The 26,843-nt window shown below is 41.9% G+C and overlaps 8 protein-coding genes across 8 annotated transcripts; 4 read left to right on the forward strand and 4 right to left on the reverse strand.

Annotated features, from left to right (window-relative positions):
- Positions 1-265: 265 nt before the first annotated feature.
- On the reverse strand, positions 266-1,342 carry PUMCH_003185 (uncharacterized protein; the record flags this gene model as incomplete). The annotated part of the gene is made up of 1 exon (XM_063022164.1): positions 266-1,342. One exon carries the CDS (start codon positions 1,340-1,342, stop codon positions 266-268), a length of 1,077 nt encoding a protein of 358 aa, XP_062878234.1.
- Positions 1,343-3,333: 1,991 nt separating this feature from the next.
- Positions 3,334-4,113, forward strand: PUMCH_003186 (uncharacterized protein; the record flags this gene model as incomplete). The annotated part of the gene is made up of 1 exon (XM_063022165.1): positions 3,334-4,113. One exon carries the CDS (start codon positions 3,334-3,336, stop codon positions 4,111-4,113), a length of 780 nt encoding a protein of 259 aa, XP_062878235.1.
- A 91-nt stretch (positions 4,114-4,204) lies between these two features.
- PUMCH_003187 (uncharacterized protein) lies at positions 4,205-6,037 on the reverse strand (the record flags this gene model as incomplete). The annotated part of the gene is made up of 1 exon (XM_063022166.1): positions 4,205-6,037. One exon carries the CDS (start codon positions 6,035-6,037, stop codon positions 4,205-4,207), a length of 1,833 nt encoding a protein of 610 aa, XP_062878236.1.
- Positions 6,038-6,751: 714 nt separating this feature from the next.
- Positions 6,752-8,053, reverse strand: PUMCH_003188 (uncharacterized protein; the record flags this gene model as incomplete). Its single annotated transcript, XM_063022167.1, has 1 exon — positions 6,752-8,053. The coding sequence occupies one exon, from the start codon at positions 8,051-8,053 to the stop codon at positions 6,752-6,754; it is 1,302 nt and encodes a 433-aa protein (XP_062878237.1).
- Positions 8,054-8,173: 120 nt separating this feature from the next.
- On the reverse strand, positions 8,174-16,606 carry PUMCH_003189 (uncharacterized protein; the record flags this gene model as incomplete). Its single annotated transcript, XM_063022168.1, has 1 exon — positions 8,174-16,606. The coding sequence occupies one exon, from the start codon at positions 16,604-16,606 to the stop codon at positions 8,174-8,176; it is 8,433 nt and encodes a 2,810-aa protein (XP_062878238.1).
- Positions 16,607-17,812: 1,206 nt separating this feature from the next.
- On the forward strand, positions 17,813-18,982 carry PUMCH_003190 (uncharacterized protein; the record flags this gene model as incomplete). The annotated part of the gene is made up of 1 exon (XM_063022169.1): positions 17,813-18,982. The coding sequence occupies one exon, from the start codon at positions 17,813-17,815 to the stop codon at positions 18,980-18,982; it is 1,170 nt and encodes a 389-aa protein (XP_062878239.1).
- A 2,186-nt stretch (positions 18,983-21,168) lies between these two features.
- Positions 21,169-21,966, forward strand: PUMCH_003191 (uncharacterized protein; the record flags this gene model as incomplete). Its single annotated transcript, XM_063022170.1, has 1 exon — positions 21,169-21,966. The coding sequence occupies one exon, from the start codon at positions 21,169-21,171 to the stop codon at positions 21,964-21,966; it is 798 nt and encodes a 265-aa protein (XP_062878240.1).
- A 2,640-nt stretch (positions 21,967-24,606) lies between these two features.
- On the forward strand, positions 24,607-26,574 carry PUMCH_003192 (uncharacterized protein; the record flags this gene model as incomplete). Its single annotated transcript, XM_063022171.1, has 1 exon — positions 24,607-26,574. One exon carries the CDS (start codon positions 24,607-24,609, stop codon positions 26,572-26,574), a length of 1,968 nt encoding a protein of 655 aa, XP_062878241.1.
- Between the last annotated feature and the right edge of the window lie 269 nt (positions 26,575-26,843).

Raw genomic sequence — 26,843 nt, forward strand, 5'->3', positions numbered from 1 at the left:
AACGAATGTAGTGTGGATTTGAATGTCTTAGTTTTGTTTTGAAATGCTTATTTTTTGCTTTTTATCGATATGATGCTGTCCAAAGAGCTGTAAATCTCTCATCATACATATGTAGCATACATTGAAGACTTGAAAGCATCACATGAACTGAAAAGAAATTCTCATAAGTTTTTGAGTCCATGAGAACGGCAGCAAAAACCATCCGAGAGCCTCTTTGGACTCAGTTGTGAAGTGTATTGACGAAACGGAGAGCATCCTCAGGTGCTCATCTATTAACAACCTTCAAGGAGCCGGGACCTTTTGCTACCATATCAGGAAGGGAACCATCAGACAATCTACGACGTCCAAAGTCTTCTTCTCGTGGATCCGCAAATTCGTCCCTCTGCTCTGAGTAATGGAAGGCATCTGGGTGGGTCGAATATGAGTTACTTGTGTCAGAAGCGCTATGAGTATGATTGCCCGCAGATGACTCAATAGCATCTGCGTTGCCGGTGTAAGTGTTTGGGATGACAGAATCGAAACCACGCATCCTAGCATCTTTATCGCCCATATCGAAGAAGTCTTCTTCTTCGTTGTCATTATCGCGACGGCGCTTCCATAATAAGAAGATAATTCCAGCGGCTATCAACGCCACACCAGCTATAGACCCAACTGCAGCACCTGCTATCGCACCGCCGGACATTTTCTTGGACAGCGAGGGCTGAGACAGCGAAGATGATGATGAAGTAGGCGAAATGACAGATGAAGACCCGCCGACAGTTGTGGTGACTTCTATGACACTGTTTGAGCCACTTCCAGCTTGAGTGGTTGTAGAAACGAAGGTTGTAACGCTTCCTTGGCTTTTGCCACTTGAGGAGCCACGAGCGGAAGATGTGGCAGATTTCACAGAGCTCAGAGGCGAAGAGCTCGATGCAGAGCTACTTTGTGAATTCTGCAGACTCAGGGATTCCTGATTAGAGGAGGAGGAGGCAGAGGAAGACGCAGCCGACGAAGAACTGAGAACCTGTGACGAACCGGTGACACCACCATTAACATAGACCTGGAAGTAGTTGCTACCGCCACAATTCAACAAGCCATAACCTTGACACGGAGTGTTACAGTTGGAGTCATCCTGCTTCAAGTCAGCCAGTGGAAGCGTCAGCCCACAATAACATGACTTTCCATTGATCAAGGCTGCGATGTAGTACTTATCACAGAGTTGTTGACAGTAGGAAGTGGATTGGTATAGATAGTCGCCTTGCAGAGACAAGAGCAGTTGTATGTCACTCTGAGCGTAACAGCCAGCAGATGAGAATATTGCCATAACAGGGGTCAGTACCCATAGTAGCAGAAGGAAAAGCATTATAGGTATCTGGTTGGGATGCAATAGAAATGTTCTGTGTGGTGAATTATGCGCGATGGCAATTGATTGAAGGCAGGGTATCCTCGAAGTTATGCCTTTGTTGGGTTTTGTTCTTGACCAACCAGGCGCCTCTATCAGTACGTCAGGAGATGAAACAAGCTTTAAGAAACCAAAGCAAGCCGCGGAAAATTCCAGAAACAGAGAAAAGAACGAAGTTCTCGAACAAACACTGAGCACCAGATGTCTAACTCGAAGGCACTCTTTTGAAACGAAAGTCTTGCCAAAATACAGGTAAAGGTGCTGAGTCCAGTAGCACAAACAAGCTAAGAGATACAAGCGAGTGACAGTATCTTATTATTACACTTTGACGAGTAACAATTAGAGAAACAGCGTCTTTGAGCAAGAAGTAGCAACGGGGGACCGTGAAAAACTGATGTTGTTGTTGCAAAGCCCACTACAATAATAGACGAAGATTCGCGGCGCGAAGCTGCATTGCCGATGACAACACGCAGGGGGATCACCTTATACCGAAAAAGGCTAACACCCAGAAATAGACTAGGACCAGAAAAAAGAACGGGGGAAAGAATTGCACGAACGCGGGGGGAATTACAGATTTCTGCTGTCTCTTTATTGGGAATTACTTGGTAATTACTAGAGATGAAACAGGGGCTATACTTGGTAGTGCATGTTAAGAACCTGTGGGAGACAGAAATAGATCTGGCGAAGGAAACGGCTTTAAGGTACATTGGCCAATTTTGTGCACGCCAACGGCCAAATCATTGGCTGATTCGATTGCATGGTTCGGATCCGTGAAGGAAGCGGGGATGCTTCGATAAATTCTTCGATCGACTGAGATTTTAGTCATGGGTTCTTGGCCTCGCGTTTCAACTCCTGTTCTGGCCCTCAAATGTACATCGTGAGGTTCATAAAGGCTTAACCCAGCACCGTGAAGTCTAGCACGCAAACTTGAATCTGTTTATCGAGCGACCGAATTTTTCTCTTGGGAGTTACGCGGTTTTCAGACGAAAATAGCCTATAAGTTCTGAGCCAGTAGGGGGTGGCCTTGTTGTAGATTGAATTGCCTTTCTTTAGCCTCAGTGTTTGTCTGAGAATGCTTGACATTGCATTTGACAATTTGGGGAAATCGTAACCCAATTTTGTTTTTAGTTTCTATTTTGAAGTGTAATCTCGTAAACTTACAGGGATTGTACCAAAAGCAAGTGTGAAACGGGGGACTTCCGCCAAACACAACAAGTCATCATGAAAATTCTCTAGGAACCCATTTTCAATTTTCAAATAAACATTGCCTGGCCCTCTTTGACACAATATTCATTTCCAAAACTTCGCCTGCTCACCACGCTCTTCACCATAGGGCTTTGACCAGATACAACACTACATTGATGAGCCTGCAAAGAAGCCAATTTAAACAAAAGAAAGAAAATCACAGTTTCCATAAGTAGTTCAAACCGAAGATACAGATGAAAATAATAGCATCCTCCAAAGATTCTCCAGAACAATATTCATTGGTATGCTTGTCCTGCACACGCTCCAGTATAAAAAGCTTCTCAATGGCTTGTATCTTTTTTTCTCTAAGCTGTCTCCTTCTTTTACGCTGGTACCTAGTGAAGTTTCTTCAACATGCGGGCCAGTATAGAAACAGAAGCGGCTGCTTAGAACAATTCATGCCCTTTTTCGCTAACAACGATCCAGACCCATCGATCGTAGTTTGATAGTAGTGGGGCATACAACTTCTGTAAAGAGATACGTAGTCATCGTAGAAATATTGCAATTCTATCAAATTGATCATTTTCTCTAATTCATTTCTTTTCTGATCTTCGTTTGACAAGCAAGTCGCTAGTTCATAAACGGGTTGACGCCTGCAAACAAGACAAATCCAGTATGGTAGTCTTCACGTAAGAATCGTTCAAAGTCTAAAAAGATGAAAATTGCTCGGAATATTTCAAGCGTTTTCGTGTGCATTTCATAAAATTATGTCGTGTCCCAGTATTGCACCCCATACAATCGTTAAGACCTACTCGAATTACCCACTTATGGATCTCAAATCGATAAGAGCTACAGTCCAATCGTATCAAAATGAGTTGGACGGGACCACTCTCGGCTTAGAAGCTCCACTATTACAGAAACTCCGCTTTCAGAGAATACACGATGATCTCCCCGTTCTACTACACCACCTCAAAGGATATGAATCAAACAAGCTCTACCAAGAAACGCTCACGCTCATACAACATCTCTTTGGAGAATTGAGCAAGCTTCTTCTAGCAAACGAAGAGGCAATGTCGAATTGGATTGCTCAATTTGCACCAAAAGAAACTCCGTCTGAAGTACCCAGCCCATCTACAAATACAGAATCAGTAGAAGAGAGCTATGCTTCTTTGAGAAACAGACTCTTGGCCGGTGGAGTGGAGTCTTCAAAACTCGAGAATGCCTCTCACGAACAATTGAATTCGTATCATGAGTCGATTCAAGAGGATCTCATTTCTGAGCTCTCAGACCTAACGTCATCGCTCAAATCCTCCGCTATGCAACTCTCATCCAAGATAACGGCCGATGCCAAGCTTGTTTCGGAAACAACCGAGCATATGGTCAAAAACCTGTCACTCATGCAAAACGTTGGCCGAAACCTCAATGACTACTTGGGCTCTAAAACAGGCGGCAAGATTAGTTTGTTCTTCATGATCAAGATCATGATATTTGTGTTTGTTCTATTCTTCTTCATGGCTTTCGTTGCCAAATTCTTCCCAAAGATGTGATTGCTGGAATTGATGATGTTTATTTTTCATTAATGACCTCTATATATATAATTAAACAAGATTTTGATTATTGCGTGAAATTTATCATAAATTAGCGCCCTTGAGCCTTCTCGGACAGTAATTCAGACTCAGACAAAAGGGAGCTTTCACTGCTTCTTTGTGGCTGCAAGGATGGATTCGAAAAGCCACGTGGTCCATTGTAAGAGTCAGCAGATTGTGGCAGGTTTTGGAACTGGCGAGGCAAATTGCCACATCTGTCCTTACCAAAGTTGATCTTCAAACTCTTGTAATCTTCCAATGACTTGATGCCATCAATTGCCTTTATAGCATTAGCGATGTTCACAAAATTGATGAACGCGCAATTTTTCTCCTCGAGATAATTGATTTGTTCGATATCACCGAATGTCGAGAAATCTTCTCTCAATTTTTGATAATTGAAGTAATCGAAGTTGGTAATGTTACCGACATAGATATTACGAGAAGCACCATTAGAGACAGCAAGAGACAATGCGTTCGACAATGGGCCAGAGTGCTTTCCCCAACCCACTTTAATTCTTCTGTTGTGGATAGTCAAGCCATGAAGTTGACACATGGCAAAGAATTGAGCAGCAGCAATAGGATCGATGAACGTGATAAAGCAAACGTGTCTCTCCTTCAAAAACCTGATACTTTGCAATAAACCACCTCTGACAACGTTACAGATCTCCTCAACAGAAGAATCTTGATGTAAGTTACCCAAATAAACAGTTCTGTTACCTAAGTTGTTGGCACCTCCAGCTTGAGTTGCAATTTGTGCAGCGGCAGCAGATTGTTGAACCAAAGCAGAGGAAATAAACTCTCTGTCGGCAGCAGTGACAACATGCTCCATACCCGGAGCCAAGCCCAAGTACTGAGCAGCGTTGTGTTGCTGGGTCTTGGTAATGAAAGCACATCTGTCTTTACCATAGAAGCACTTCTTGTCCAAGTATTTGTCTTTCAAAGGTAAATTCGAGACACACCTTACAGCGCTCAAGATTGATAAGAAATGAATGAATGCAATACCTTTTTCGGCAATAATTTTAATGCAGTCAATAACTCCGTAACAGGACAAATCTTCTCTCAACTCCTCCTCTGAGATCATTTGTCCAGTGACGGGGTTATGTAAGTTTCCCAAATAGACATTACGAGTAGCACCATCACGTTGGATTGCCTCCTTGACGGCCGGTTGGATCTGCGAGTTCTTTCCCCAACCGACTCTGATGTCATTACCCTTAATGTTCAATTTCTTCAAAATGCAGTCAGAGTGGAACAACAATGCGGATTGCTGATCCACAAAAGAAATAAAAGCACAGTTTTTCGATGGTAATATTTTCACGTTCTCCAAAATTCCGCTTCTGACGTAATCCAACAATTCGTTTGGCTCAATGTCAGACGGGATGTTACCCAAGTAAACAGTTCTTGAAGGGGGTTGGCCTTGCGCAGTTTGATTTGGCGCTTGAGAAATACTTGGACCAGTATTTCCGTTGAAAAGAAAATCAGAAGCAGAGTTGTTTGCCGATGGCGCGATTTCGCCCGGAAGACCGAACGAGGTTTGAGAAAGAGCCGAGATGGGTTCTTGGAACGAACGGTTGTTTCCCACTTGATCATGCAAGTAGAGTCTTTGAATCTGGGACGAAAGCTCGTCAGACTCAGAAGAGCCGCTGTTCATGTAGTACTTATCCTCATAAACCTCTGGATTGTGCATTTGAGCGGTCTCGTCCAAACGTGGATCACGCACCTCTTCGCCACCGTATTGTGGATAGAAGTCGTAGCCATTTCTTGCCCTGAAAGAATGGTCCAACTGAGGTTGAACTGGTTGTTCGGCCGAACCCTGCGAGTACATTTGGTAGTACGGTTGAGCCATGAACTGTTGGGGCATGGAGTGGAAAGGATCGTAGTAAGACATTTCAGTTAACGGGCACGGAGTTAAAATAAAAACAAATCAAGAAAACGATTAAAACAATAAGCAGAGAGAAATGAGGAGAAAGTAAATGCAAGGTGGTTTCGCAATACGGAGTTGCAAGGCAAAAGCAAAAAAAGGACTAGCGAGAGTGAAAAAATCACGCGACAAGAGTGCGAGGTAAATGCAAAGGTTGAAAAGTCAAGTTTTTGTTCGCTAGGCCGTGTAATCGAAGTTGCAACGCGACTGGGAATCTGTTGAAGAATAGAACTGATCCAAGATGAGCCTCAGAGCGAAGAAGACAGGACACGTTCACAGACACTTTCGTTGAGACTGAGAATACTTGACGGTCTTTGAAATGTAAATCTCGCTTCTGAACTTCTCAGATTTCACTCCGGATGTTGATTTGTTGAGTGTGGGAAGTAGTCGGGATATTTTTTTGGCTCCTGCAACTTAGCTCTTCCATCTAACACTGAAAAATGTGTCCTACACGATGCATTGAAGATGGCAATATGACTACAACACTAATGGTCAAAACGTGTTTAATCAATTTTGAGCGGCAAAAATAATAGATATTGTAATTCAGTTCCGGGATTTCTGTTCTTTTTTTTTTTTGTAATTTTCTGAAGCAGTAGATGAAGACCTGTTCACACTTCGAAAGAACATGCAGCAAATACAACACTTGCTCATGGACTTCCGAAAAAAAAAAACAGGAATTTTCTAGGAATCCGAATACTCAGTACTAGAGCTCTCAGCATCATCCTCCAGTTGCACTGGCGAAGTGGCCTCTGGAGGATGTTTGATCTGCTTTAGTTTTCTATCTTCTAATTTTTCAGGGCTTGAATAACTTACGCTTACATCCAGCTCACCACTGTGATCACCACTGTGATCACCATCTTCAGAATCATAATCTGTATCTTCTTGTGAAGGGCCTCCCTTTTCGAGTTGTTCTTTATCTTCACTTTTAATGAACATTGGCTCCTCATTGATGATATCATCAGGGTAGTCAGCAACTGCCATTCTATCCTCTGTTTTGACCCCCATCCGATCTTCTGCTTTTAAAACTTCTTTCTTTATGAATTTTTTCTTGCGCACAACTGGAGCTGCTTCGGTTTCATGCATCGTATCTCTTCGTCTATTCGCGCGTTTTGTGACTTTTCGTATTCGTTTTTTCCCGTATTCTTTACTTTCATCGCCTATTTCGATGTCCTCAATGTTGACACGATTTAAATTGAGTTTGCTTCGCTCAACGTACCCGTGGTTAAGGTCTTGTAAATTCACCCCAGAGTCTCCTTCGAGTTCTCGGATTCTTTGCTTCTTTGATTGCAAAACTTGGAAAAAACGATCTTGAAAATCTCGGATTATCAATTTGTAGTCCGATGTTAGCTCCGCTATTTCGCTTTCTTTAATCGCGCCGATCTTCTCGAACGTTTCACTAGTAAGTCTTGCCTTAAAAAGTTCTTCTCTGAGCAATTCGATCTGTTTCGTAGCTATCAGAAGCCAGTATAACATATCCGCCTCATCTGCAGAGCATGAATCAGGATCCCTGTATTCCAAAGGTATCATTCCTAAAGCCACCGACAAGAATCCCTTGGTTTGGACATAGAGCTCAAAACTCGGTATCTCTTCACAAAGCTCATCTTTGAGCAATTGCCCAGATTCATCGTAAGCGTCCATAGAATAGAGTTTACCTTGGAGCACAACATTCGAGGTCTCTTGAGGTAGCTTGACCTCATGAAATACATCAGCGTCAAACAAAAATTCCAAGGTTTGACGCCATACCTCATTATCTACATCTGCTTTCAGCTTTCGTGCTATGAGATCGGATTTGGTGTATTGCAGTGAGAAGATACCCTCTTCACAAGCCACCACTAATTTCAATAGTTGGGTATCCTCTTGCCACTCAATCTTTAATTGAGCCGACGCATTCTTGATCGTGCTTTTGGTCAATTGATTAATAACTGTGATATCCACGGTTTTAATTCGTTGCGTAGTTCCCACTCCGGCTTCGGACTTAGCCATGTCATTACAATCTGGGGCTTATCTGATGAACTGCATGCGACGACTCAAGAATATGATCCTCCAAATTTTGTAGTTTTAGACCAGATAATTTTCTTTAATTTAGTATAAAATATAATGATCTTAGTAGAAGGGACACCAACCACAATATATAACAGCCAAATTATGCTCGTCTGTAGCCTCCCTAATAAGTTCTCTGACAACCGCTGAATTGCTTAATCCTTTTGCATTAAGCTTTTCTCCTACTGTTAAAATAGCCGTAACAGCTTCTGATCCATCCTCCGTGGTATGTAAGTTGAACTCGCCTTCATTGGTCTCTTGAATTTGCTTGACCCGCATTGGGGAAATGGACCATGAGTATAAAGGATCCCATCTCAAAACATCAAGAATGGAGATTATTCGCTGTTGATTGTCTCTCAACACTTGTAGAGTGTGTTCGCATGCTTTACTGAACAAGCCACGAGTACCCGTTACACCAAAAGCATCCACGATATCTCTTGTCAATCTAAAAGGTACAGACTCTGGGATTGGAAGTCTCTTTCCCTGATCAAAGGCAACTCCAAGATCGATGTGAACTGGCTCTCCAGTAACTCCATCTAGAAGTATATTATTGCAATGGCGATCACCTAGTCCAAGGATATGACCAACAATGGAAGAGGCAGCTATGCCGCGAGTATAAGTAAGTCGGTTTTTGAACCAAATGTCAGGGTCACGAAAATTTTGCACAAAGTAGCTTCTTAAAACTGGTTGAATTTGGGTGCATATGCCACGAAATACCTTGACACGAGATGCCGATTCTTCATTTTGTGCTTTTTTCATGAGATCTCGGGCAACATCAATTTTCATAGCATCTTGCTTTTGGTGGAGAGGTCTCACAATTTCTATCAAGGCGTTTGTGTCTGGCACAAATTCGATCATTCCAGCTTTGGGGCCCATTGGTACAGCTTTGTATGTCCTAATTCTCAAATTTCTTCTTCTGGCATGGGAATCCCGTGACATGAGATTGTTGACCTTTTCAAAGACCTGTTCCATAATTGCATCTTGCCGAATATCATCGGTACTGTGTTTTAAGAGCATGCGATGAGATTTTCCATTTGATAATATGAATGTCGCAATTTTTGGTAAGCTCAACCCTGATGCTGCAACGGAAAGCTTTGGATCTATCAGTACCATTCGAGGGATATTCTCATATCCAGCACTTGTGATAGGTAGCAGTATGGTCGGAGGAGGGATCTTCGGGAGTCTATGCATCCAAAAGTCACCTACTTTCAATTTATCGAGCTGGATTCTCCGACTTTTAGATGCTTTGTATTGTGCAAGTGTGACACTCTCCTGACAAAATTCATAAGTGGGAATTAAGATCGTTGCACCAAACAGAACATCGGCTGAAAGCAATTGCTTGTGTATTGCTTTCGCAGCTTTGACTCTCGATGCCATGACGGCATTATCACTTTCTATCGAATGTTCTTCATGATATTCCAATGAGATCAAAAAATACAAAGAATGAAACGGATGTTCGCGACAAATTCTAACAATAAGGGCTTGAATCGCGGCCTGAAATTTCGAACTATCCAATGAAATCCTTGACAAGAGCTGCGTGATCCAACCAACACATATGTGAGTCGGTATCCTGTTGAGGTCTTGTTCAATGAAATCTTGCAAGTGAGAATCTGAAGCCAGCTCAAGCAACAACGAAAAGAATTTGTCTACGCTTTCATCGCGAGTCTCAAGCAATATACTTCTGAAGAAAAATTGAATCGAGTAAGCCTTGAACTTGCGCCGAGTTTCTGTTAACTCCTCCAACTCTGTAGTTTGAGAACTGATTTGTGTTTTCAAACGCGAATAGTACTTTTGCACAGCTTTCTTCTCAACTGAAGTCACTGAGGTCTTACCATAATGAACTTTGATTTCATCGATTTCACTTTTTCTCGCGACAATTCTTCTTTCTAGTTCCTTGACCTTCAGCTCAAGTTCCGCAGAGTTCGCTTCATTGTCACAAAATTTAGCAAGTAGGCGGCACGCCTCTTCTTGTTGACTGGAGTCCTCTATGCTATTGGTAGATGTAAAGAGCGGCTCAACATATTTTGTCAATAAGTTCGATCCATAATCAAATCGAGCCTCAGCCATCCAGGTCACTTTATATGCATCTAAAAGTAACTTGTCGATGGACAAAGAGTTGAATGGTAGATGAACGGAGCCTTGTTTAGAAAGATTTTCAATGATTGCTATCGAAATCTCGCAGTTTCCTTGCGCCCATAGAGCTTTCGCTGCTTGAAAGGTAGAAAGTTGCTTGAAGGAACTATGAAATGTTGGTTCTTTTATATTTGACTGAGAGACTAAGTCATCCAAAAGAGTAGCTGAGCTGAGCGTCTTCTGTTCGAGGTTTCGTTGCCGCGACAAATTATTGTACCGTAAAATTTCAGATGCGGCAGCTTGTATCGCTCGCATTTCCGCAGTGTCGGTCTTCTCAGGTAAACGATCTTTTAGCATGAAAGCTGTCCGCCTGGCCTCTAAGATATCGAGATCTGAACTCAAATCTGAGAATTTGAGCCACAGAGTTTCTTTGTTAAATCTTGAGATCTCCTGTTCGAAATCTTCACAATCGGACTTCAATATTGAATTGATTGTAGAAAGCGTTCCCAAAGTTTCGAAAAATGTAGTTATTGTTTCAACTCGTCTGTGATATGATAATTTTTGCCAACTCTCGTTGGTAGGAACAAAGTTCGACATGACAAGGTCATACGGGTTGGATTGTGATTTTTGGAAAGAGTGAAAGTAGGAATAAATTGCTCCGTGTTTCGTATCAAATTTTGTCTCAGCAGGCATTTGCCAGAAGTTTAACTTCCAGGCCCACTCAAACGAGACCCCTTGATGATTTTCGTTGTTTAATTGCATCAGAATCCCATTTATTCCCTCTTTCAATAAAGCCGCACTGAGGGAACTCGAATTTGACTGGCCTTTCAAGATTATTGATGAATCAAGGTAGGCATTCTCATACTTAACAGTTTCATCGGTTTTGCCTAGAATTTTGAGTAGCTCTGTAGATGTTTTGAGATCATTTTGATCCGAGAGATCTGCTAGAAAATCATCTTCATCGAGCTCTTTATACATTTGGCAGAGAGATCTGCTGTAATTGGGAAGGGAATCGGGTGCCCTTTCAGTGATTTGGTCCTCCAATAGAAGAATGTATGTCTTCGAGATTTGCTTGCTTTCCAATGTCGCAGAAAGTCCTTTTAAATCTATTTTGCCATAAAATTTCAAGAATATTTTCTGTCCATCTAAAGCTCGCGATCTAATTGCAAGAACAACGTCCTTAATAAGAATCACGCTATCTAAGCAGTGATTCGGGCTCTCAGGAACACAAAAATCTGCTATGATATCACTGACAAATTTTGAGGCATTTTGCCCCCCAGCATCAATGTAGTGGCAAACGAGTTGGGGAATGATGGGCGCGAGTTTTGTTGGCGCGTACTGACCAAAGCTACTGAGAACCCTTGCGAACCTCAGACTTCTGTCGAGATTCCCAATAATGACTGAAAATAAAGTTTGTACCCACTTGCAATACTGCGATTCATCGATGAGAGGTTTGAACGTTTGCAAGGCCTGTAAGGTCTCTTCGTATGTGAGCGGTGGAAAGGTATCTGGATACAAAAGACTAAACATCTTGTGGTTGACTGGAAAACAAATCTTCTGAGTAGTCTCAGAGAGGTGGTTGATATCAAACATTTTGAATGCATCGTTGAACTCTTGATCACGAAAGTAGAGCAAGACACCAATTAAAGATTCCACGTACGCAACTAGATTTGAATCTGTAGTGGACATCAAATTCTCGAAATAGACAACCATGAAGCTCATATCGTTTCTCATCGAATCAGTCAAGACACCAGCCTCTGAAACTTGAGCGTATGTCTTCAAGTTTTGCCGAAAATGTCCTTTTAAATAATGCTGAGCCATATACTCTGCAGCCTTCACTCTTAAGTCGATATTCTTCTCGGTATTGTAATGATGGTTCAAAAAAAGCGAGATCAAACACCTGCTTCCCCTCGCATTCTGTACATCAACGATACGGGGAAAGACCCTTAAAATTAATGAAGCAAATGCATCAAATCTTTTGGCAGCAAGAACCTCAATGTGTTCATCATCCAAGAAATCTTCAAGTGATGATATCCGCATTTCAGCGGCTGGATTTTGGATTAAATGGACTACGGAGACATAGAAGTCAAGAACTTTGGAATCCAAAAAGGACTCCCGAAAATTTTCCAAATAACTCTTAAGTTTTTCCAAGAACATGAAAGACTTCAACAGGTGGTCACTACCCGATAGATAAGCTGATAAAATTGAAGTAATGACTGAGTTGAGTTGGATTTGGGGAACTGAAAGAAGATCTTTGATCTGAATTTCACTTAAGATGTCTGAAACTTCATCCCTGGCTTCTGTGCACACATACTTGAGGCACATCTCCATTAGCTGGGTGGTAACAGCGCTCCCTGTGAAATCGAACTTGCAGATGCGTATTAGAAATTTGAGCCTCCTTACATCATTAATTGGTTGTGATTGAGCAATTGATAGGCGGCGCAAAAGGAAATGAATCGTTTGCATGCTCCAGAATGACTCATTTTGTGGATGGAATTCTTGGATCAATGATGAAATGATCTCCTCGCTCATGCTCGGTAAAAGCTGATAGCTGGGCACTGCGCCAGCATCGTGGTTGGAAGAATTGAGAGATGATTTGCTCATACCTTTCACAATCATTCTTGATTGGACTCCAGTTTTGAAGTCAGTGAGTTGAATTGTTTCCAAAATGATTAAAATAAGTAGTTCTGACATAGTTTTGTCGAATTTGTCTTTGAAAAATGAAGCAAAGTTTTGATAGATTTTCTTCTCAATACCGTTTGATGCGAAAGCCAACGGAATTGCTTTCGGAAGACTCGAGACAATGACAGGTTCCTCATAAACATTTATAGGTGTGATAAGTGTTGTTGCAACCGGCCTTGATTTGAGAAGCTCTGGACGAATGCCTGCCGATAGCCAAATAGAGGTGATGATCGAGCTGTTTTCATGGGCAAAATCTTTCCACTCGTGATAACCAAATATCAGATAAGGAAACTTTTCTAAAGACCGCTTGGAATCGGACCAGGTTTTGAGTATCGGAAGACAGTTCTGAGCCAAGAACAAGCGAGATTCGTCGAAACCATCTGTGAATGCCATGTTCAGTATACATCGACTCAGGTACGGAACGATAGCATTGTTCTCCGATAACTCAGTGAGGGTTTGAACAATTCTTAATGGCAGGTATATATCAGCCTTCGACAACGATAGCAAGATGTTGCAAATCGTTGCGTATCGTTCTACGGAATTAAAATCTCGGCTCTCAATCGGGAATATTGACAGGTTCAATTCCATTCTTTTATCTAGGATAGGCATCAAAAAATCGATTTCTTTGATCAGTTCACATACAAATTGGAGAGAAACATTCGTGAAATTGTCAAAGCTGCGGCCCATGGACGGAAGGAGCTGTTCATCTGGAATAGTCATGCTCACAGTAGCCCTCAACGTAAAAATGTAAGCGTGGCACTCTTCGACAATCAAAAGTTTGTCATTTTCAAGGCTCAAGAGATACTTTGCAAGGTCTTGGCAATCAGACTGAGCAGCGTCAAGCAGGCTCGAATCATCAAATACCATTCGTAAAGCTTTCGTTGCTAAAATGAGGGCGGTCGGGTCCCGTTCATAGGTCAGTGAGGACAAAACTTTCTCACCCATTACCCGTATGAGTCGAAACAAACCCTCTTGACCGAATTTCTTGGAAGCAAATGAGAGAACAAGATCAGCACAATTCAATAACTCAGCGGTTTCAAGCTTTGCAGCATAAGTAAATGCAGCTTGAAGCGATACGCAACTGAAAAGGTAGTAAAGATAAATGCTCTGACATAATTTCTCGGGGCAATTTATAGTTTCTGGTGTTCCTAAATTGGAGCGCGTATGACTTTGTGAGAATTCATCCTCTAACAAAACACTAGTTGATATGGAGGATAGCGAATTAGGAAGTAAATCAGTTTGAATCCGAAAATCTATTATTTCGAAGGGAAAATTTAGTTTCTCAAGGGTTTCTCTTCGTGGTTCCAAATCGCTGATGGACTCAACTACTTTAAGAGCTTCAGTTTTCAGATTTATCAATTTTGCCAGGGACAGAATTAGGTCCATAGCGTGTTCCTCAATTAAAGCAGCTTGTATCGGATCAAACCGTAGGTAAAGGTCTGAAATAGAAGAAAGCATTATAGCCGAAGTCACCAAACAATTAGCATTGCACGCTTGCTCTATGTCGAAATAATTGAATTCACTGAATTGTTTCAATAGCACATTATGCAAATCTTGAGCTATCGCGATGCCCAAAAACTCGAATCTGCTTTTATCATAGCTTCTTGTGGTGTTATGATCTGCAAGGCTTAGAAAACATGTGACAGAATAATGTCTTTTCATTTCTCGATAGAGATTGTCTGGCTGAAAAAAGATTGAGTTTATGAATAGAGGAAAACTTACATTGTTCCCAAGCAACCAACTCATGAAAATGGGCAAGTACTTTGAAAGGGAATTTGGATTTGCAACGTTGTCATGCAATCTATGCGAAGTCTGACATACGTTTGTGATCCAAAGCACAATCGCTCGATGGAGTAAGTGTTGCTCGGATAAACTTGACCCCGAGTGAAGGGTAGCTAGTGTCATCCAAAAACGACATGAATAGAAGTCCAAACATGGGGGGCCAGCCATAACCGGAAAATCAATGATGTCTTTACAGACACCGCTGATCCATTCTGAAGGTAGGAGAGAACAATGATCTTCAGCCAATGAGATAAAAATACAAGAGCAACTTTTGTATGAGGACCAAGAATTCATTAACGAGACAGTCGACTTCATTACCGTTTGCAAGCAATTTTTAAGAGGATCGTCATTGCATGCCTCTGGCAGAATTTCCAATCTCGCTAGCAACTCGTGACATGCTAACAATGACCAAAAAGGTTCTGTGAGGATGTGTTTGCTGAATTCTGTTAATAAGGTCACTGAATCATGTTGGTCAAAGTCCTTGTGGCTAGACTTCAATGCGCTAGGTCTTAGCTCGAAGCTTTCAATCGAAATTTCAGGCTCATGCTCGCAAATGAATATCATTAATTGTAAGCCACAAGTTCGCCATTTGACGTCTTCGCTATCTAGCATATATTGGAGCAAGTTACTCAAATTTTGAAACAGATTTATATTAAATCTTTTTTCTGTTGTTTTACGTCTCTTGGTCTGATGAATGTTATCAGAGCAGTCCCTCATTCGGACCAATGACTTTTTTGAATGATGAAGACTTTTCGCGCGAATCCTGAAATATGTAATGAGAAGCTTCGCAAGACCACTTATTACAAGCCAGCCGAGACGATTGTCAGACACCAACCTTATCAATCTTAAGTTGTACCAATCTTGATGATTCCGAAAAGAGACCACATCAAAGTCGGATGGAAATACTTTAAATCTCGGTCCTTGAGCGAGTTCTATTTGCAACTCTATCATGCGCTCAAGATTGTACATCTGAGTATCGGAAAATTGGCCATCTGGGTCTTCACCCGTAACTTCAAGCAACGTTTTTGGAGGTAGGTGGTCAAGGCTCATCAAAAAATGGAAGGATTCAATATTCATCGCTAGTTGGAGTTGATGCATTAATGCTTCGGTAGGTGTTGTTGAAAATTGTAGAAACATCTTAATCTCTAGGTCTATTAGGCAATGAGAGGTCCACATGTCCTCACCTGCTAGAATTATGATTAATTTATTGATGATTTTGAGAATGCTGGTGTGTAGCACACTTTCCTTTTTTCTGAAGCAGAGACAGGTGTTTTCTAGTATTGTAAAGATAATCTTTCGATATTTCTTCAGTGTAGATGGAGAAATGGTAAATGACAGCTCAACGCCTAGAAGGCTACTCAACAATAGATAAAGCTGATTTAGGAGACCTTCATTAGTAAACTGATAGGCATTTGAGTCTGCTTCTAGTTGCGTAAGTTGTAGCTCTGTTTGAATTGCCCAAATACAGAAGTCACAGTACTCAGTCCAAAGAGTCTCTGATAGGTGTGTAAAAAGGCCCCAACTACGCATCATTAATGCCAAACATTTTGCAATACTACTCTTAGTTGGCGCGCAATGTTCTATGAACATTGGTCTGCCATCATCAGCTGATTTGTAGTAAATCGACTGGTAAAAGGATTTCAAAGAAAGGCCGAACTCTGAAAGGAATTTGAGTTTCTGGCGCAGAACTGTTGAAGACCGCAAACAATCTCCAACTATCTCGAATATGATGGTTGAAGCGAAGATAAGCCTTTGCTCTGTGGATGAGTTCACGATCTTCGCGTCCCGTTCTTCAATGAGACTCTTAAAAAGGCTTTTACATAGAGCTGCAAACTGTTTATTTGAAAGCCGCAAATTGTCAATTGCATAGCCCGATAATAAATTTAAAGCATCGTTCCTGGTCTTGACCTTGTTAGATTGCAACAATTCAATTACACTCGAAATGTCACGAGCAGACATCAGTCTTCGTGGGAGGTAGGAATGAAACGCGGAGTCGAATCAAATGGGTGGACCAAAATGCTGAGCTCCCCCGGGAGACCACGATGCATAGAGTTATCATTTTGAATAGAAAGAGGTTGAAAACTGTCGGCAAAATATTCAATTTTTCATTTTAAATTCTTTTGCTCCAATGAATTTGAGTTTGGAAAGGGTCTAATGACAGGACTGTTCTGTACAATATGAAAAACTTCGAAATTCATTTAATGAAAGAAGATCACAGCTCCTGCTTGTGTATGCCAAAAGCTTCTGAGTGTTGCATCAAGCACTAAAGTCCAATTCTATCTCAAGTCTCTTTTCACGAGTAGTGTGTACACAATTTCACAAGCAGTCAGAGACTGAACAGAAATAGCACAGAACACCTCTTTTCAAGAGTCCAGATACCTCAAATTTCTTGCAATATAATATTTGTCACACGAGTATTATGCATTTAAAGATTTACATCTTTGAGTGAGGTTTTCGATTTTTAAAGGCAGTTTGTGAATTTGTAAGACTGTCTGGATAGCTCTCACAATTTGAGAACCTAAGTGTTGCGTGGGTTTCAAAAATCAATGATTATTTTTGGGTTCGATAGTCTAGAGATGAAAAAGAAATGAGAATAACATAAACACACTTGTAAGTCTACCGAAAAAATAGTACTACTACACCAAATAGCTTTTACAATGAGACAACACAACCGAAAAACGTGCAGTCCAAACGATGCAAGAATACTCATGAATATGATCTAGGTAAACGGTTCATAACTAAGAAAACATTGAAAATGATATCACTCATTTATTCAATTTCATCACAAAACGGAGACGTAGCTCTTCTTGGTGAGAAATAAGGGAATACTCCTAGTTCGGATACCAGGAGATAACAATTCTACATACATTCTAGCTAGACAACTCTGACGCCGAAGCTTGCATAAGCACCACCACATATTCGCCAAGTCTCACAGCTCATCGAGCAAACATCTCCAGTCAAGGGTCAGTTTTGTTCGGAAAATAGCCATAAACAAAATAGCAAAAGTCATTCGCAATGCACCTGCTTTGTGTTAGACAATTACATGGGAGATAGACATTTGACTCCGAGCATTCGCAGTCACCTGTACGGAGTCATCTGCAGATATATAATAGAGCCACACCCCACAAATTAATCGAATCGTTTAATTATTCCAAGAAAACCAAAATGTCTTCAAAACAGGCAACTAATCTCGTTAAGAAAACCCCTTTGTTTGAGAGTCATGTCAAGTACGGTGCTAAATTTGCCCCCTACGCTGGTTTCCAGATGCCCCTTCTCTACAAAAGCCAATCACATATCGAATCACATCATTGGGTGAGAGAGAAGGTGGGATTATTTGATGTCAGTCACATGTTGCAGCATAGAATCGATGGCAAGAATGCCAAAGATTTTTTGCAGAAGATTACTCCAATTGACTTAGGTTCCCTCGGGGTAAACACCAGCAGCTTATCAGTGCTTCTTAATGAGAATGGTGGTATCATCGACGACACCATTATCACCAAACATGGAGAGGATCAATTTTACATGGTCACAAATGCTGGATGCAGGGATAAGGATTTGAACTTTATAAATGAAGAATTGAAAGCCTTTGACAATGTTAAACATCAAACCTTCGAATCCACCTTGTTGGCTGTGCAAGGCCCCAAGGCTGCTGCTTTAATGCAAAAATTCACTAATGAAGATTTGAAGGCCATTAAATTTGGGCAAGTCAAATTTTTAGGATTGAATGGTCTCGTTGACTCCCAGATCCACCTTTCAAGAACAGGTTACACTGGCGAAGACGGATTTGAATTGTCCATTCCATCGTCAAATGAACACGAATCATCTCAAGCTAGGTCCTTTTTTGAGTTTCTTATCGATGAACACCCTGACTTGGTCAAACCAATTGGTCTCGCGGCAAGAGACTCATTGCGTTTGGAGGCAGGAATGTGTCTCTATGGAAATGAATTGACTGAGGATATTACACCAGTCGAAGCATCATTAGCCTGGTTGATTCCTAAGACCAGGAGAGGTCCTGAGACTCACTTCAATGGTAGCTCCAAAATCTTGCAACAATTGGCAGACTTGAAGTCTGTGACTAGACGTCGTATCGGAATTGTTTCCGAGGGCCCTGCTCCAAGAACTCATGCAAAGGTTTTGGATTCATCGGGTGAAAAGGAAGTTGGTGAAATCAGCTCTGGATCTTTGTCCCCAACTTTAGGAAATAATGTTTCTCAAAGCTATGTTGACAAGACCGTAAAGATCGGAGATGAGGTTCAAATTATAGTTAGAGGAAAGCCAAGAAAGGGAAAGCTTGTCAAATTGCCTTTTGTTGAGAATAATTTCTATAGAGGTTAAATTTTTGTGAATCGATTCGAATATTCATAGGCGAGGTGAATACAGGTGTCCAAATGTTGGAAAAGACAATTGTAGAAAAGAGCAAAAGAATCAAATACCTGAGAGTTGTAGTGATATTTCATTGTGTTACTTTTATGCTCCCCGTCTAGGAGTTGTGAAGAATCATGCTTTGTTGGGCTCCAATATGCTATATTTTCGAGAAAACATGCTCGATTCCAGAATATCAGATATCTCAAACTAGGCAAGATCCCGAATGGAGCCATTCCGGGACCGCGAGGCCCTTCACTTCGCAAATACTGTGTGACCGCCCTCGACTTTAGGGGTCAAAGAGGTAGAATCGCAATACGGGCGCAAGAAGTCAAAAGGCCAGACACTAAAAGAGTCTAGACTTCGTGAATTTACTCATCCTCACAAATATTCGAACGCCTGATTGTTTCCTATTTCAGAATGTGCTGTTAGCACATTCCATTCGGAGGGTATTGACGCATCTTGCTGGTAGCCTGTGCACTTCTGTTGATACAGTCCAAATAACACCAATTAGACTTGGACAAAGTCGAACCTTTTGACGCAGTACATTTACCAAAACCGATTCAGCACGCACAAGATTGGAGAGGCTTTGCATATGACATTTCAATGTTATCATTTGAAGGAGTTGTGCATATCTCACTGCGTATCCGCTAATAAGCTCATTTAGGAAATAGAGAGTGCTTTTCCAGATCATGGTTCCAAAGATGGATAATCTGAACTACAACAAAAGCTATGCTACCAAGAATTGAAAAATGTAATTGAAACAGTAGAGACTTAAAACAGTCCACTAAAACTTTGTAGTTGAGTCAGTATCCAGTTTGCGATTGAAACTAAACGATCTCAAAAGTGATGTCAACTCAAAAAATTGAGTGTTGACACTATGCATGAAAATACCCTACATACACCCTACGTCAACTCAAAACTTTAATACACGAACGTCAAAAACCTGCATGTACACCTGGAATGTCGCTAATTGCAGTTGAGAGGCTTTCATGAAGTCCGATTACGGTGCAGGTCTGAATCTTACCCGACGTGGTCTACAACCATCTTTTCCATCAAACGGTGAGGAGCACGCCCATAACCGCGGGACTCGTGAGGTAGATTCATGTAGAGTTACAAAAATGAAGTGAGCGGGAGATCTTCATATCGATTGTTGAGGAAAATATGACCCACATGATCACAGAAGGTCCATACTCTGATCAGATTACAGTTCGTTAGGACTTCATGTCGTTGGGCGTCACCTCCAGAAATCATTTTTCGTAGAGAGCTTGCATATACTTAACGTTATTCCTGATCGACAGGTATGGTTCCAAAACGATATAACGAGGCGTCTGGTTGCATATCGAGGGTCATAATGGAAAAGGGTTTTGAGTGCAGGAGAGGACCAGACATCCAGGCAAAGCCATACCGTTTCGTTGAGCGCCATGAAGATACAGATGAATTAAACAAGATCAAACAGACTGAACTTAATTTTTTCAGGCTTGATGTTGTCAGATGACCTCTCTTTTTTCAGGCTTGATGTTGCCAGACAACCTCTCTGGGGTCAAGGAATGCGATTGGCAGGACGTTAGACTAGGTTTGGAATGTCAAGCAACGTCTTTTCTTAATTAGGGTTAAGGTTCGTATTAGGGGTTATACACAGTATCAAACTTATATGAGATACAGGATCATTATTTTGATGGCTGCAGCACGCACGGTTGGAAAAACATTGTTGCATATGATTGACCTGTCTACACGAGATTTTCAAACTATAGATTTCCGCTCAGTATTTCTCGTATCGGCGCGACCAACCCTGGCTCAAGTGCATCTTACAGCCGCTTGCAGCAAGTTAAAACTGAGAACAAGATACCGCTAGTTCAAAACTGAGGTTCTTTTCCGATACACACTCCGAACAACGAGAGATAAAAAAGAAAGTGACCAACAGCTTTCTGGAATGAAATGAAAATATCGCATAGTTTTTGAGTCAATAGTGTCAGTAGCGCCAGGCTGGTTCTTTGGAACCTGCAGATGCGCAAAGTGTAAAACAAACCTCGCACTTGGCTGCAAAATATTGGCGTCTAAATGTCTTCCATGGCAACACATATTAACGAGGAAATATAAAAAGCGGCCATGATTCCCTCAAGTTTTATAAATCATCAACCTAAATCAACACCTTAAACATGAAGTTCTCCGTTCCATTCGCTATTCTCTCTGTCAACGCTCTCGGCGCTCTCGCTCAATTCGAGGGTTTGAAGCGTGGCTACAACGACTCTACTGAGGTTTCTTCAACCCCAGTGGCCACTGGTTCTACTATGCTCTCTAGTATGGTTGCTTCCGACTCTGCTGCTTCTACTCCTGCTGCTGCTTCCTCTCAAGCTGCTGCTTCTTCTAGAGCTGCTGCTTCTTCTAGAGCTGCTGCTTCTTCTAGAGCACACCATTCTAGAGCTTCTGGTTCTTCTAGAGCTTCTGGTTCTTCTAGAGCACACCATTCTAGAGCTTCTGGTTCTTCTGTTGCTTCTGGTTCTTCTAGAGCTTCTGGTTCTTCTAGAGCTTCTGGTTCTTCTGTCGCTTCCTCCGTTTCTACCAGAACTACTGTTGTTACTATCACCAACTGTGGTACCCGTACTTGTAGCTACGTTGCTCCATGTGTCACCGACTACGTCACTTACTGTCCTTTGACCGGTGCTGTCGTTGTCCAAACCTGTGACAAGAAGGGTAAGTGTAACCCATACACCACCCAGGTTACCAAGGCCGGTACCATCACCATTACCGGTGTCGTCGCTGTCCCAACCCCAGGTACCCCAGGTGTCCCAGTTGCTCCAGGTGCTCCAGGTGCTCCAGGTGCTCCAGTGACCCTCGTCTCTTCTTCCGCTGGCAGCAAGCCAACTGCTGCTGCCCCAATTGCTGTCGGTGAGGCTGCTAACATGGCTGGTGCTTCTGCCCTTGTCCTTGGTGCTTTCGTCTTCAACTTGTTGTAAATGAGCAACTTTTTTTCGCTGGATCAATTTTAATTTCTTATTTACCACATTTTCACATTTTCGGTTATTTATAATTAACACTTTTGCCTTTTAAACCTCGCCGCCATTTGTTATACACCAATAGAAGACAATCTTGTCAGAACACTTTTGGAATTAGATTAATCGCACGGTAAGATTACCAGCATATGAATACTCAGCAGTCGGTTTATTCACTGTGCGTGTGAGAAATTGTTAATCAGATCACTCACATTCTCAAAGATTGTCACAAGCTTCAGATTTTTTAGGATAGTGTCGTGTGAGTTAAGTGTTGTCTCCCACAATCCAACTAGAACGACGTTTAGCATTGTGAAATTTGATGAACTACGGAAAAATTTCACTCGATTAACTCAACAATCTTCAATCAGTTTAATTGTTGTCGCCTGTAGAATTTTGGCCCCTCATAAAAGTTCTAGTGTTATAACATGACAAATGATCAAACTAGAATAACAGGTGAGCGCCGAATTTCGTTATCGAAGGTTTTATTCACAAACATTTTGCAAGATTCGTGGTTTTCTTAAATCAGCGACTCTGTAGAGAATCATCAACAACATGCAGATCTGGAGAAAAATGTCAAAAATGACAGGCAAACGGGTATCATTATACCATGGTCTCTCACGACTTTCAACAACAACAACAACAACAAGTATCTAGTTGAGGAAAATTAAGAACATTATATCGTATTCTAAAAATTCATCGCAGCATTTATTTTTTGATTGTCTACTTACACTTCTCAAAGAAAGCTCTTTAATAGAGGCAGACCTTAAGCGAAATGCATGCCAATAAATTTTACACTATTGGGCATCCCCGCTCACATAGAGCAATTCACACTAATAATGGCGAGCACATTCAAGAAGGACTATAAACCTCCAAAATTCAAAGAGGAGCTTGGAAAATGAGGCAAACTTATCCTCAGACTTGCTAACAAGGGGCTTCACTTCTTAGAGCAAGGCAGATCTTTGCCAGGGCAGCTTACCAGGTGCGTGCATAAGCAAACCGTGAATTGTTCAGTCCTGCAGAGCGCCTTGGCCGCGAAGCCTAAAAGATTCGCTCTTTAGTGAACAAAGACACAGACAACCGTAGAGATATAAGTCTCGTCATTCATGGCATGGTCAATAAATATAATAAAAATAGTGCGGTTTCAACCGAGCCCATAGTCGCGTATACATTGCTGCGCAGGCCCAAATGCCTCAATTCTACCGTGTCTCTCGCAACACGCGAACGGCCGCGAAAGCCCACCTTATTCCTGCGTCACCTGTGAGTGACAGGACCCGCTCCACTTATATATAATACTTGCACATCTGCCCCCTTTGCGACGACTAAAATTTTTATCTAGCCTGTGGTGGAACACTCCCGAGAAAGCCAGTAGCCACCTAGCCTGTTCGTAGCAATGTACTCCCGCCCACTTGCCAACAAATCGGAGTCGTACTTGAATTCCAGACCTGCTTCTCCAATCAAGTCTCGTTCCCATACTCCTCTGCCCACGAAGGTTCTCAAATTGGATGTCGACTCAAGCAAGTACCAGGCTTCACGTGCGATCGGCCCAGGTTTTCACATCTATCATGACCCACCGTCTGCTGTTGTGCCTCGTAATGGTAGCACTGCACAGGAACTAGTCCATGATGATAAAGAGAACATTTTGCAGCCAAAGATAATGGGCTTGGTTCAGCAGAATTACACACACAGACGCCCGCTTGGCCCTCTTAGCATCCGTAAATACCCGGGGTATGTGACCGCAGCAGAACTGCTTAGACGCGGCCGCCAGAGATTGACGACAGTGTATCAACCCAAGAACGCCACTAATGGCTCAGGTTCGATGCATAAATTCAATGGCCTCCCCAGTTTCGTAACTCCTCCAAGAAACTCTTTAGATAAGATCTTGCACCGGTCTGGTACCCTGCAAGATGTAGATGTTGACGAGATTGAGCAGATGCTTCTCCGCAAGCTGAGAGAAGTGACTCAACGCAAAAGAGCAATGTCTGTCGGTGCTAATCGTGGAAAAATTCATCTCGTAAGAAAACCCCAGGTGAACATCAGTTCCAATTAGTACGGTGCCATTCGCTATATCGACTTCAAAAGCAAGATATGGCTGCTCCATAGACAGTTGCAAACTCGACTTTCTTAAAAAATGATGCATACGATACCATTTCGATTACTTCGTCCTAGCCTCACTGCTGCTCATCGCTCAATGAGGCTCTTGGCTTGCCCCGACAAGCCCTTTATACCCAATTCATTTCGCCGTTTCCACACAGTTCATGTAGACTCTAGTTGTTTAGTTTGTTTTGTGATTTATTAAGCCGGATACTGTATTTTAACCCCATCAACATCGATACTCGTCTCGCCCATTTGGCGTTGCAATGAACAGATGGCCTGACTTATCGTTGAAATATCTTCAATAATATAGCAAGAATTTTTCGAGCGTTGATGAGACGAAAATTCGAAAATTGGCCCCTTTTTGTTTTCTCAGTTCAACACCGTTCGTTTTTTATGTTCGTTCAGTTCCCACTGTGACTGTGCAGTCTTTGAAAAAATGTCAAGGCTCACTCACTCTCCAACCCCATTCTAAACTCAACACCGTGCAATACCCACACCAGACCAGTAGAGATGTCGAGTTCCATCATACTGTCGTTCAAGTCTCTCAATGTGGCCACTGCACAGGACTTCTCGGATCATGAGGCCATCTACCAAGCATCTTACCAGTACTTGGCCAAAGTGAAGGAGTTCAGAGACATCCAAGCTGTTCACAACGTCATTGTATCTTTGATCAACACTGATAGATATTACAAGGCTTTGGAATTTCTCAAGCAAGTGCCAGAAGATATCCTTCTGGAGTTTCCATTGGAGAAAGCGTATATCTACTACAAGACTGGTCATACCGGGCTTGTTGAAGAAATCTACAAGGGTAGCATCACTTCCTCCGAGCTCAGTGACACTCTGAAGACAGCAATCAAGCATGTGATGGCGCAATGCTACTATCAGAATGGCAAGATGGCAGCTGCCTTGAGTTTGTATCATGAACTTATCACACTCAGTAGCACCGATCTCAAGTTGGACATCGCTTGCAATGAAAGAGCCATTCTTTCTCAAATGACCAATGAGTCTGTTGCCAATGAAACTCCTTTGCCCGTCAAAGAGTCAGACAAGACGTATGATTTTACATTCAATGAAGCTTTGATTGCATTGAGAAATAACGACATAGAGACTAGCTTGAGATTGTTGAAACAGGCTTCTTCCATGTGCACGGAACAAAACCTTGATTCGGATCCCGCAGACTTGAGTGCCGAGCTTGCTCCTATTGAACTAGCATTGGCGTTCGTGTACCAGGTCTCTGGCCAACATGCCCAAGCCTTATCGACCTTGAAAGATTTGGACCTAGAGAGTGTTTCAGATCTGTTGACAAAGCAGATCATTAAAAATAATTTGATCTCTCTAACCACCGCACAACAAAACATGAACTACACTGCCCGTGAATTGAATTTCAAAGATATCTTGCACCTTCACAGAAATAAGATGACCCGTGCTCAATTCCGCTCGTTGGTGAAGAACCACATCTTGTTGGAGTATCAGGGTAAAACCTTATCCAAAACTTCTAATTACTGCAGCAACTCGTTCTTGAAAAAGTTTGCAGAGGAGTTCGATGGCGATGTCTTTCCTTCCATCATGAAATTGTTGCTCAGACTCGACATTTCTGCTGAGGATTTGAACGATGAGGGCAAATATAAGTCAGTCTCCAAAAAAATCTATAAGTTTGCGTTAGCAGAGCTTGCAAACACTCAATCCAGCGAAACTCTCGTCTCTGCAGCTTTACTTCTAGTCTTTGTCAATTCCAAGTCTTCCAAATTCGATCAAGCTATCCACATCTTGGAGCAAACTACCAAGCTGGAGCTCGAATCTGACTCCGTAAACTTCCACGCCGCCATCTATAGTGCTCTTGTCACTTTGTATGAAGCAACAAAGGCACACAACAAATTGGCTGCTTTATACGCGTCGATGATTGAAAAATTTGAGAAGCTCAGTGCCGAGGACTTGTCAAATGAAAGGGTCTATGGCTTTGTGCGCAATGTTGCATTCAGACTTGTCAGTGTAGATTCGCAAATCGACTTGTCGAATATATTCAGAGCTTTGCGCACCGCTCAACCAGAAGATAAGAGTATACAGAGTATTATTGACCGGGAGAACACTCTTTTGAATGAAGAATTTGCCGCAGATGACGATGTGGAGGACTTATTGAAAGCTAATCTTGATGATTTGATGTCTAAAGTGTCGCAAACTCGTCCTTCGACAAGAAAGAACAAGATCACTCCATTTAAGATCACTAAGAAAACACAAAAGCCTAAGTTCTCCAAAAGCAAGGTTTTGAAGGCAGAGGGCGACTTCGACGCAGAAAAAGATTTGGATCAAGAAAGATGGCTTCCAATGAAGCTCCGCTCCTACTACAAACCATCGAAAAAGGAATTGAAGAAAAAGTCTGGAGGCCACCAAGGAGCCGTAGAGCTGTCTCCAGCTCCATCTACAAACCAAAGTGCCTCGAGTAAAAATAAGCAAAAGAAAAAGAAGAAGGGAAAGAAGTAATGTTAGTGATAATTCGATGACTCCAACTATGTGTGGAATCTTCGACGAATATAACGAAGAAATATAGTGTAAAATTGTTGATTTAGTGGATGTAGGAGGAGAACTTAAATCGGCTACAAGAAACGAAAAATGTCAATTAGTATCAAAATTGATTAAACAGAAGTAACGAATTCAAACGTGAGCCCTGATGAAAATTTGCGCTCATGACTAAGCACAATCATGGGTTGCAATAGTGTATTTTACCGTTTCCAAGGGCCCCTCCCTCGCAT

The sequence above is a fragment of the Australozyma saopauloensis genome, chromosome 4, assembly GCF_035610405.1.
Source record: "Australozyma saopauloensis chromosome 4, complete sequence".
Classification (NCBI taxonomy): Eukaryota; Fungi; Ascomycota; class Pichiomycetes; order Serinales; family Metschnikowiaceae; genus Australozyma; species Australozyma saopauloensis.